Source organism: Doryrhamphus excisus, linkage group LG18, assembly GCF_037039965.1.
Source record: "Doryrhamphus excisus strain RoL-2023G ecotype Guam linkage group LG18, RoL_Dexc_Guam_v1.1, whole genome shotgun sequence".
NCBI lineage: Eukaryota > Metazoa > Chordata > Actinopteri > Syngnathiformes > Syngnathidae > Doryrhamphus > Doryrhamphus excisus.
Genome location: NC_136374.1, coordinates 14,452,563 through 14,464,722, shown reverse-complemented (window position 1 = coordinate 14,464,722; position 12,160 = coordinate 14,452,563). Strand labels below are relative to the sequence as shown.

The 12,160-nt window shown below is 40.7% G+C and overlaps 2 protein-coding genes across 9 annotated transcripts in view; both read left to right on the top strand.

Annotated features, from left to right (window-relative positions):
- Nucleotides 1-5,395, top strand: part of chd5 (chromodomain helicase DNA binding protein 5) — a 31,501-nt gene extending 26,106 nt beyond the window's left edge. For 4 of the 6 annotated variants that reach the window (XM_078798769.1, XM_078798773.1, XM_078798772.1 and 1 more), the window contains 6 exons: nt 1,031-1,139; nt 1,225-1,357; nt 1,423-1,618; nt 2,814-2,977; nt 3,065-3,191; nt 3,336-5,395. In XM_078798769.1, the coding sequence (XP_078654895.1) occupies nt 1,031-1,139; nt 1,225-1,357; nt 1,423-1,618; nt 2,814-2,977; nt 3,065-3,191; nt 3,336-3,478 (872 nt within the window). In that variant the 3' untranslated portion in view covers nt 3,479-5,395. The remainder of the gene's footprint in view (nt 1-1,030; nt 1,140-1,224; nt 1,358-1,422; nt 1,619-2,813; nt 2,978-3,064; nt 3,192-3,335) is intronic. The other 2 variants (XM_058054768.2, XM_078798771.1) reach the window with 1 other exon arrangement.
- A 1,623-nt stretch (nt 5,396-7,018) lies between these two features.
- Nucleotides 7,019-12,160, top strand: part of arhgef10la (Rho guanine nucleotide exchange factor (GEF) 10-like a) — a 124,828-nt gene continuing 119,686 nt past the window's right edge. For 2 of the 3 annotated variants that reach the window (XR_013630250.1, XM_078798403.1), the window contains exon 1: nt 7,020-7,375. The gene's annotated coding sequence lies outside the window, so the exon portion shown is untranslated. Of the gene's footprint in view, nt 7,376-12,160 lie in introns of all 3 variants that reach the window. The other variant, XM_058054589.2, reaches the window with a different exon arrangement.

Genomic DNA, 12,160 nt, shown 5'->3' with positions numbered 1-12,160 from the left:
CTGGACTTGTCGCCAGCCAATCACAGGGCACATATAGACAAACAACCATTCACACTCACAGAATCTATTCATTAATTCATTCATTTTCTACCGCTTATCCTCATGAGGGTGGCGGGGGTGCTGGAGCCTATCCCAGCTGTTTTCTTCCACCAACCAATCACAGGGCACATATAGACAAATAACCATTCACACCCACACAGAATCTATTCATTAATTCATTCATTTTCTACCGCTTATCCTCATGAGGGTGGTGGAGGTGCTGGAGCCTATCCCAGCTGTCTTCTTCCGCCAGCCAATCACAGGGCACATATAGTCAAACAACCTTTCACACCCACACAGAATCTATTCATTCATTAATTTTGTGCCGCTTATCCTCACGAGGGTGGCGTAGGTGCTGGAGCCTATCCCAGCTGTTTTTTTCCCGCCAGCCAATCACAGGGCACATATATTCAAACAACCTTTCACACCCACACAGAATCTATTCATTCATTAATTTTCTACCACTTATCCTCACGAGGGTGGCGGGGCTGCTGGAGCCTATCCCAGCTGTCTTCTTCCGCCAGCCAATCACAGGGCACATATAGTCAAACAACCATTCACACCCACACAGAATCTATTATTCATTCATTAATTTTTTACCGCTTTTTTCTCATGAGGGTCGCGGGGGTGCTGGAGCCTATCCCAGCTGTCTTCGGACGAGAGACGGGGTACACCCTGGACTGGTGGCCAGCCAATCACAGGGCACATATAGACAAACAACCATCCACACCCACATGGAATCTATTATTATTATCTTATTTTATTTCGGCAATAAGCCATGTTCCACGGATGGCCACTGGGCCAAACTTTGGACACCCATGCATGTTTTGCGGCTGTGGAGTAGATCAGTTGGTAGAGTGGATATGCTGAGAAATCACCTTATGCTAAATACTGAACACATAGAGTATATTTACAGTTAAACATGATGAAAACACCACAAAGCTCCACTGAATGTTGAAGGTCGTCTTATGTGTTGCACCAAAACTGTCAGAGCTGCACACGCTGTGGCAGACGGAGGAGCGAGCGGCGTTGTCGTCAGGAAAGATGCACGACATCTGGCACCGTCGCCACGACTACTGGCTGTTGGCAGGCATTGTCACGTATCCTTTTTTCCAGAAGAAGAAGAAGTAAAGCTCATTTTAGGGGGCAGGTTCCCCCCGTGTGTTCTCCTTGACTCCATCGCAGGCACGGTTACGCTCGCTGGCAGGATATTCAGAACGACCCACGCTACGCCATCCTCAACGAGCCTTTCAAGACAGAGATTCATAAGGGCAACTACCTGGAGATGAAGAACAAGTTCCTGGCTCGACGTTTTAAGGCGAGTGTGTGGTCTTCTGCAGCGTCTGTGCTTAGACGTACTGTGTCGTGTTGTTGGCTCTGCAGTTGTTGGAGCAGGCGTTGGTGATCGAGGAGCAGCTGAGGAGGGCGGCCTACCTGAACATGAGCCAGGACCCCAGCCACCCCGCCATGGCGCTCAACACTCGCTTCACCGAGGTGGAATGTCTGGCCGAGTCTCACCAGCACCTGTCCAAAGAGTCCATAGGCGGGAACAAGCCCGCCAACGCCGTGCTGCACAAAGGTCCATTTTTAATGCAACATTAGCCACAGTCTCATTAGGTCCAATATAAGACTTATATCAGCAATTATTTCTTTGCACAGATAAGTAGAACCCAAACCTTTACAGATGAACACAAATGATTCCACAGTTCATTTAATATTGTGTTATTTAAAAGTGCATTCATTAAGAAAAATGGTATGCAGCCACACTACTTTACATGCATACTAATGCTATCATATTTCTATTTTAGTTAGCGGTTTCATTCATAAATAGCAATGAGAGTGCTAATGCACAGTACAAGTAGGTCCTGACCAGTGATGGGAATGACGGCGTTTAAATTTATAATATTATAATATATAATATGTCACCGACTTCATAACTAATCTGCAGATCAGTGAGAGTGTTGCAGAGTGACAAGGGAGGAGGTGAGATAACCACATGAGCAATGAGGATTGGCTCCGGTTTTTATTAAAATTGAGTCTTCAGCCAATCAGAGAACTTAAGTGGGCGGGTGTTTACAGCACATAAGCAATAAGGATCGGTTAAGATTTAGTAAATTTGAGTCTTCAGCCAATCAGAGAACTTAAGTGGGCGGGTGTTTAGAGCAATGAGCAATGAGGATTGTCTAGAATTTAGTAAAATTGCGTCTTCAGCCAATCAGAGAACTTAAGTGGGCGGGTTTTTTAGATCATATAAGCAATGAGAATTGACTAAGGTTTAGTAAGATTGCATCTTCAGCCAATCAGAGAACTTAGATGGGCGGGTGTTTAGAGCACATAAGCAATGAGAATTGGCTAAAATTTAGTAAGATTGCGTCTTCAGCCAATCAGAGAACTTGGGTGGGCGGGTGTTTAAGTACGAGTGAGAAGACAGCGTTAGCCAAATGGAAGTACAAGACACTACTTTAACCTCGTTGATGTCAAAGGTAAAATGTATTATTATGTCCCCGAAAAAAATAGGGGATAGTTTCTTACTGGTAACTAGTTATTTTTGTAGTGGAGTAACTCAGTTACTTTTTTTGAAAAGTAACTAGTAACTATAACTAATTACTTTTTTTTTAAAGTAACAGTGCCCATTTTTTATTCTATGGCTAAGGCTGCATTTATGGATCAGTACCAAATCTCAATGAGTGCTTCTTTAGCCCATGTGTCTTGCATAATCCTGTTTCAATAATGATAACATTTCTCTATAACATACTTTATCTCTTTCTGAGCAGTTTTAAACCAGCTTGAAGAACTTCTGAGTGACATGAAGGCAGACGTGACACGACTGCCCAACATGCTCTCCCGCATCCCTCCTGTGTCGGCCCGCCTGCAAATGTCAGAGCGCAGCATCCTCAGCCGCCTCACCAGCCGAGGTGGAGAACCGCCACCACAGCAGGTACACGACGCAAGGAGACGCAATCTCTCTTTAGGAAAAAAAAAAAAAAAGAACCTTATTAAAATTTTAACCACTTTCTCTTTTAAGACTTTTAGCCAGGGAGGATTTGCCTGCTCCCAGATGTACGGAGCAACTTTTGCCGGTGCGTTCAGAGGCCCGGGTGGACAACCGATGGTCAATTATAGTCAGATGCCTCTGGGGCCGTATGTAAGCGGTAAGAAGAAGTCATACTTTCAACACTGAAGAAGAGCAATTATTGTAAATAAACAATCAAAAGCATGAACCCATTACAGTAGATCACCGCCATTTTGTAGGTTTATATTCTGAAAGTTTTTTCCAACATTTCCACCATTGACAGGATATTCTGGGTGTCATCCTTTAGTGTCAAATGGCCCGCCTACCAACCACTTGGACAAGAAGACCTTCGAGTCCTTGAGAGACGTGGCCACACCTGACCTCAAGTCCGGCAAAGCGAGTGATGTCATCTGTATCGAAGACTAAAAACCTGCTCTCCGGATGATGACATCGATAATATTTTTGGCTTTGGGACGTACATCATACATACTTTGGCCTTCCTGGCTTCATAACGAGATCCTTATTTTTCGTTTTGCAGACGTATGAATCTAAAGAATTGCACTTTTACCTCTCAAGAGTCCTTGAGAGGGTTTTTTTAACTTAATATTTTGACTGTATCCTGCCCTCAGACTTCAGACAAGTTGTGCTGATGCTGTGGTCCGGGATGGGCTTCATCTAATCCTAAAATTTTTTCAGCCCATATGCGAGGACTCTTCGGACAGCCGGGCTCAGCGTTTAAAGGATCATTACGTCGACAAGAAGAATATGTGTTTTCTCATTCATGTCGTGCACTTAAGTGTGGAATTGAGAACAGCAGCTATTCATGTATGCAGTTAAGAGGACGGTCTACCTGGAAGTATGCCACCTCCTGGTGTTTTGCGGGAAGTGCAGTCCTTCTTTACCTCATGTAAAGTGTCATACAAGTACTTGACATGTGCAGGAGAGGGGTTCATCTGACCCATAAATGTGATTCCTTCTACTTTTTGAATGTTTGAAGTAGTGGCTGCACTAAAAAAAACTCAAACCCACCTCCCCAGTGGACATTTACCGTTGTTAGAATTATGATCTATCTATCATTTTAAGTGTTCCATTCATTTTCAATGGACAGCTCTCTCTTTTTATCTAATGATGTTCACCTTTTTTATTGACATTCCCTCCACCAACACCCCCTCGCAAATGAGACTGGAGTTATGTTCTCCATAAGGGTTTTTAATTCCGCCCTACACTAATGGTAATGTTTTATTTCATTTGAACATGCATCAGATTACAATTGAATGCATCACATAATCAGTTCACAGTTCCACATGTCCAAAAAGGAGTAGGAAGAAGCAAATCTTATTAAATCCTACCCCTTCATCTGGTACTTTTACAATCAGTAACTGTTACATTTGTTCACTTCCTGCTTTCCTAATATGGTTTAAGGTAACTGAAATGAAGAAATTGTGAATTTAAAGAATATGGAGCCATTGTTGGTCAGCGATCAGATTAGATGGTTGCATTTTCCTCTGTCTATATGAGCATTGTTGAATTTAAATGATGGTTGAGGTCACTTATTTCAGCGTGTTTTCCATCCAATTCCATGACATTTGCTATAGAGGTTACTATATGTATTTATTTATTTCACAGTTTAAAGTTGCATGGACATAAATGTGCCAATTGGCTACTTTTTAGCTGCAGGCCCTGGGCAAGTACATAACAAATATTACATTTTTTTTATTTCAGCCTCACTACTTCTCCACTGCTCCACTGCTCCACTGCTTTGTCTTTGCTTAGACTTGCTCTTACTTGGACATCAAAACAAGATTTTAACTTTTTTTTTTTAAGTAAATCATCTCCAGTACGTTGATGACGTTTTTGCACTGTTGTTCTTGTTCAAATGCTGTGCAGATGAATCCTCAGAAACATGTAAATACGATTTGTGCAGCAAAACGTACAAAAAAAAAAAAAAAAGAATGTCTGCGGTGATGTCAGCAGCAAAACATTGTGATAAAATGCAATCAAACTGAAGTCCAGGTATGAATGTACTGCCTACTAGAAAACAAGATTTCAGTCTAATATCATAAGTACGCTTATGTACATGCTTCTAATTAACATGGCTTCAAAAGCTACAAAAAAAAAAAGACCCTGATTAAGGCACCTTTGCAGCGAATGCACAGCTTATGAAGCTTTTTATACGGTGCTTCACTTTGTGGGAAATTTGCAGTTTGGAAGACGAAAGGTTCTGATTTGTGCTGTGAAGCGACTGAACGACAAAATGAATGGTTATCTTTTTATTTGTACCGTGTATTTGTTTTGTGTGTTTTAATAAATCTTACAATAACACCCTGCACGTGTTGACTTAAATAACATGTGAAGGTTTAATCGATATATCAGATTACAATTGAAGGCATCGCATAATCAGTTCACAGTTCCACATGTCCAAAAGGAGTAGGAAGAAGCAAAGCTTATTAAATCCTACCCCTCCATCTGGTACTTTTACAATCAGTAACTGTTACATTTGTTCACTTCCTGCTTTCTGTAATACAGTTTAAGGATTTTTTGGTTTTGTTTTTGTTTTTATTTTTAAATTTAAAAAAAATGTTTTTTTTTAATTTTGAGGGTCTTACTCAATCAATTCCATTGTTTGATTCCACATACTGAAATGCTATGGCTTTTTAACGTAGTCCTAGCATATAAGTGTTTCAAATGTACTTCTTCCCTGAGATCATATTTCTCTTTTCTTGTAGAGAAGTATTGGATGACGTTTTTAGCTAATTGGTTATTTTTAGCCTTATGCATTATTTTAGCTTTTTGAAGATGAACTATATCAGAAAGTTGAAGTATTTGTGATTTTAGAAATAAGGAGTTAGTATGTTCTTTGTAGGCGGCATTATGAATTATCCTGACTGGCCTTTTTTGCAGTACATTTAGCGAGTGAAGATTGCTTTTAAAGTTTTACCCCATATTTCCATATATCTATAGAGTAATAGTAACTAAGTAAATATGAGGTACATTTAAAAAAATGACACACACACATACCCCATTTTTTGGGGGTCTACCATTTGACTTTTTTGTTCCGTAATGCTCAGCATCTTTCAGAAAGGCTGCCTTACTGCGTCTGACCTCAGCAGCAATGGCAGGCTGCCAGAGGCCTTGATTATGCAGCTCGACCGTCCGACCCGTTCAAGAAGAGAAAGCTTCTTAGCCTTAGCTATCAGGAGGGCATGACCTTGTGAATGCCTGACAGAAAATGAGAATTTTGAGCGGATTTTTAGCTTTTTATAGCCTGTGGTCTTGGGGATAGTTTGGATTTTTTGACATGAAGTTGTATGACACCCCCATAAGCGGTGAAGTCCGTCAACAGCGACTATTAAAAAATTATTATTTTTTTGCTTCTTTGACTTTATTTACCTTTTATACTACCATCTACCTCTTATACTTTATACTTTGATGTATTTTCCCCATATTTGCTGTTCTTTTGATTAATTTTATTTCTACAATGTCCCAAAGGTCACAGATGACCAATTTGGACACCCCTAAATCACAATGGTAGGCCTACTTCATTCAAATTGGATGCATCTTTACAACAATATCAACATATTATCTGACTAAAGTTATAAACAGCTAGAAATTATATAGCAGAAAGTACTAAATGCAATACAGCATATAAACTATAGTTTATATACATAAGTGTGTAATAAAATTAATCAGCAGTGATTTTACTACTACTTTTTTATGTAAATGTTTAAAGCTATTAAGCTTAAATAACTAATATCATAGTTTCAATTAATAATAAAAAAAACACAATTGTTGTTTATAAAACCTAGAGGGACACCCGGAAGTAGCCACCGTGACAGACTTCCCTTAATGCTTTGAGTCCCGCCTATTTTCCCCTCATCCTTCCACGGGATTCGTCAAAACTCTCTAACCAAAGATTCCCATTGGTCACTCGCGTGCCTCCGCCACTCTGCTATTGGCTGTTGTTGCGTGAGAGCGCTCTGTCCATCTTTTGTGCCGCTGTCTGGGCAACAGCGAGGGTCGTGGATGGTGGGAGGAGGGACAAAAGCAAACGAAAAGACAGAAAAATCGAACGGACGGAGCCTGATGGAAGCGGGAGAAAGGACCGGTGAAAAGGCGGCAGAGAGACACGGCGAGAAGCGTAGCGGGCTAGCAGCTAGCCCGCAGGGCAGCTGAGAAGTTACCACAAAGTAAAGAGAGATAAAAGCAATCATGACACTGCAGGAACCTGCTTTGTGGTGAAAACTGGATTTTTGTATTGGAGTTTAGCAGGACTGAAGACCACCCCATTAGAGGAAGCTTGTAACAAGACAAGAGGACACAGAGGTGAGGATCCTGTTTATTTCTTGACCTCTAAACATCCATCCTCCCTCTTCCTCCTCATGGTTTGCATTTTGCAGCTTTGTCTAAAAGGGGGTCAATGAAAGATGGGGATACCAGTGGGGTGGTCCCCAGGCCCCCCTTGTGCGAGAATCCTGTCATAATTTTGCTCCACCCAGATCTTTATGAGAGACAGGACTCATAGAAGACTATCTCTGGTGGCTGCCTGACTTCTGTGACTATAAAAAGAGATCCCCCCAATGATGGTTTCTTCCTGGACTGATGCTGCTTCTTCAGTGTTAGCCAGAGCCTGGGAAAAGAATGGTTAAAGCGGAAGCGGAGGGGGGGTACCTCTGAGCAAGTCATTTGCATTTTGAGCCGGGGTCGCTGTTTCTTCAAACTGTACCGGATTGTTGTCTTCTTAGTCACAGCGTGCCTCTTGCACAGTCCATTCATGCATGGCCTGAAGCTACCACACACACACACAGTTTGACATGTTCCCCTTGTTGCTCCTGCAAACATCTCCCAACACCTTGACAGCAACAACACCACTCAGCTGGGAATGTGAAATATTTAGCAACAGGAAGGATTCAGGGACCTCTATTTCTACGCGGACAAGACAGGAAGTCAAATGTCAGAAAATATGGAATTTTCGGCAATTAAAAATCTTCTTGGAAGGCTTTGTGCAAGATGCGAGTGTCAGTGTCCATGTGTCAGGATGTTGGAAGAAGAAAACAATTTTCATACAGCACTAAATAAAACTAAAATAAATCATCCTTTCATGACTCGTGACATGATGTAGTGTAAGCGGAAGCTCGCCAATATGGCCTTCTTATTATCATTCATATAGGAATAAGTACGAGAACTTGTGTCAACTCAACCATTGACTTCACTATTATGACCAGTCCAGAGTGTATGATACCTCTCCCCTGAAGTCAGCTGGGATAGGCTCCAGCATACCAATGAGGATAAGCGGTATAGAAAATGGATGGATACACCTTTTTATGCAGGACTAAATAAAACTAAATTAAAGTAAAATGACACAGACTTGTCATGTGATTCAGAGTACAAGGAAGTTAAGTTAACTTAAGCATAGACTTTTTTAGATCAACATTTTAAAAGGTTATAAGTAGAGTAAATGTGTCATCATATACATACAGTACAGTTTAGTATACGATGTACACAGTACATTACTGGTGACTTGACATGTGATACTTTTACCTTTCAAAGAGATTTGCCTCCTTGGACTCTTCTAGTCTTCTTATATTCAGCTAAGATACAATGATAAAAATCAATATTCTTTTGATTGCATGGATAATACATATAAACGTGAATTGAAGACATGCAGCTGAGTGGACAGAAGTGTAAGGGGTGGGGCAAAAAAAAAAAACCCACCAGATCAAAAGAGTCACATGGATGGTCATAAAGCAAGTATAAAGCCAAACCTTAAAAACAAACAAACTGTATGCAAAGTCCAATGAGAACAACGCTACGCAATCTGTGGTCGTTGTTTTTATTGCTTAGCGAGATTTTACAAGATGAAATAAAAAGCTTGTGTAGCGAATACGTTCAGAGCATCGTTGTCTGTGTACACGCCCAAGACCAGTGCACCATTGTTCTCAGAGCCCAGATGGCTGATGGGAGGTGACCTTGACTGATGGAATTACAATTAGTCAAAGTTGCACAGCAAGCATACAGTAGAGGATGTGAAGGCCAAATTGGCAGACGGATGGAGCGACAAAGATGAATGCTGGGAGACGAGCATTCACGCTGATTTAGTCGACATCGACCGATACAGGTTTTTCAGAAATGATACCAATTAGCAACTTAAGGAAGCCGACATTTATTTGCAGTAAAAGTGTAAAAATTGGCAAAAAAAAAAGTAGAATAATCCCATTGCTAATACATAGTCTGCTAAGGATTTAAACAGAGCCAGACCAGTGAACTAATGTTATGGTAAGTTATCTAACCAGCCTCCACCTTGGCGTGCTTCCCTCCAATAAAACAAGTGAATTGAGTTTTTTACGCGCTCTCTCTCCATCACACACATGCTTTTTACGATCACAGACTGCTTTGACTGTCGACATTATCAGCAGCCTCCTTTCAAATAATTCACAGAAATGTCGGGAGGTACTACAAGCTAGCATTGCTCAAAATTCCAAATATTGGCCCCAAATATCAGACCACTAGCATTTAGCATTCACACCAAACTCACACTCAAATTTACAATTTAGAATCAATAATTAACCCAACATGTAGTACACACAAATACAAACAAACATGCAGTTCACTTCACCAAACTTTCATTCATTCATTCATTTTCTACCGCTTATTCTCACGAGTGTCGCGGGGTGTGCTGGAGCCTATTCCAGCCGTCTTCGGGGTACACCCTGGACTGGTGGCCAGCCAATCACAGGGCACATATAGACAAACAACCATTCACACTCACATTCATACCTATGGACAATTTGGAGTCGCTAATTAACCTAGCATGTTTTTGGAATGTGGGAGGAAACCGGAGTACCCGGAGAAAACCCACGCATGCACGGGGGAGAACATGCAAACTCCACACAGAGATGGCCGAGGGTGGAATTGAACCCTGGTCTCCTATCTGTGAGGTCATTGGGCCATTTGACTAATCATTATACAATCAGCCCTAGATTATACGTTGTTTGATTCCAGACCTGACAACGATAAATGAATTTCCTCGATATAGCATTCCATGTTAATAAATTGAATATTGTGAATATTTTACTTTCTATCTATCAAACCATACCAAGACCACCTGGTTTAGTTTTTTTCACACCTGAGTTTGGTTATAGTCCAAACAAAGCACACTAAGGAGTTTGGGTATTGCAACAAATCCATCCTCAGTAGCAACATAAGCCAAGTAGAAAGCAGCAGAGTGAAGCCAGTTTTACAGGCCTGCTTGAACTAAGAACCACTTAAGGCTTTCTAAACAGTTCTAAATCTGCCAGAAGAGATATATATATAAAAAAAAAGCGAGAGTGCTGTTGAACCAAATGCAGACACAACTCAGCAAGTAGTCGTAAAAGTTATTTACAAGAACAAACAGTGACAGGAGGAATACATGGTGAGCAGAGGACAAAACATCAGTAGGGGATGCAAGAGAAAGTTAAAGAGGAAATGCAACTTTTGGACTTTCCTTTGGCAAACAGTTGCACAACACGAAGCAGACGAGGGCACTGACAACACGAAGCAGTGATGACCCCTTCCTTTCCCTAAAGACTTCCTATCTAGAAGTACTGATATTACTCATCCCACCTTGTGGTCCTCAGTAAGAGACGCAATATGTCTTCCTTGGGTTGTCAAAGACGCAACAACCTGAGGGGAGTGGCCAATTGGAATGGAATGGAATGGAATGGCCTTTATTGTCATTATACAAGATGTACAACAAAATTGGAGAGCTTCTCTTTTCAGTGCAGTAGTCAAGTTTAAAAAACAAAAAAAGTATATAAAGTAGAGTAAAAAAGACAATTTCACAAGATATATACAAGATATCCAAAATATACACATAGTATTGCACAGGAGCATATGCAGGAGCAGATATATTAATTTTAGTGCAATGATCAATGGGTCGTAGTGCAAATAATGACTGGTGTATGCAGATGAGTAAAGTCACATATGATGAGTGTATTGTAATGGGTTGTTAAATAAATCAATATGATTGAGGTAGTAACAGAGGCAGTGATGGAAAATAGTCATTTGTAGTTTGTAGTCATTTGGCTCAACACCTTATTTGTAAAATGAAATAAAAATACAAAAAAATAGCACAGGCAAGAGAAGAGATGCATGTAGAGAACAATGTCTTCTCCCTGGAAGAAAACTTGTGTTGTACTTTTAGAACAGAATAAACCTATAATCCGATATACATGCCATGTTATCACTTCTAGTACATGACAATACAATGTCACTGTTGTCATCTTCCATGTTTCCCTTTAATTTGCATTTGAACTGAGTTTCCACATTTGTTTAGTAATATCAGAAGATGCCCAATCAAAAATGGTAGAAAGAGGTAGCGAAACAACATTGCATTCTTCAGCCCAGAAGTGACAATAGGATCTGAGAAAAGACTTTTACAGATACACATGTCAAGTAAGTACCCTGACAGTGTCAATCAAAAGTGAGCATTAGTATCTTTGTAAAGATGTAACATCAAGAATACAATAGATTCTACATTAATAGTAATGTAGTATTAATAGTAGTAATTGCTTTACTGCATGGCATCACTCCACTTATTGCCACATTTAACAGACTTTGGGGGGGGGGGGTGTTTTCAGAGTTGTATGTAGGTCAGGGACTGGGTGTGTAGGAGTTGGTTTCATCTCCATTCTGTCATGTATCATATTTTCATATTTTCCTCCCAGAAGAATAACTTTTTTTACACAGCTCACTCCCAGGACTCATTGTTTTGTCCAAGCTGGAGCCATTTATGAATCGTTCAAACGCCTTTCATCCCCCTCAAAAAATGCTCAGGCTACCTGTCATCTTGATTCTCAGGGGGCTTCTCCAAGCCTCCTACCCGTAGACCTTCACTAACGGGGGTGGATTTAAAACCTTTTTTCCACATCAATTGTATTTAAATACATTTCGGCTCCCAACTGTCATGTACATACCAATAGGTGGCGCTGTGACCCAAGACTTCATTGGTACTTTGCACAGAACTCCGGAAAAGGCTTCTTCTGCTGACACAAACTAGAACTAAGAATAGATGAATTGATGATTAAACAACGTATTCAATACAGTAGCCCCGCCCTCATCGCTGTTCGA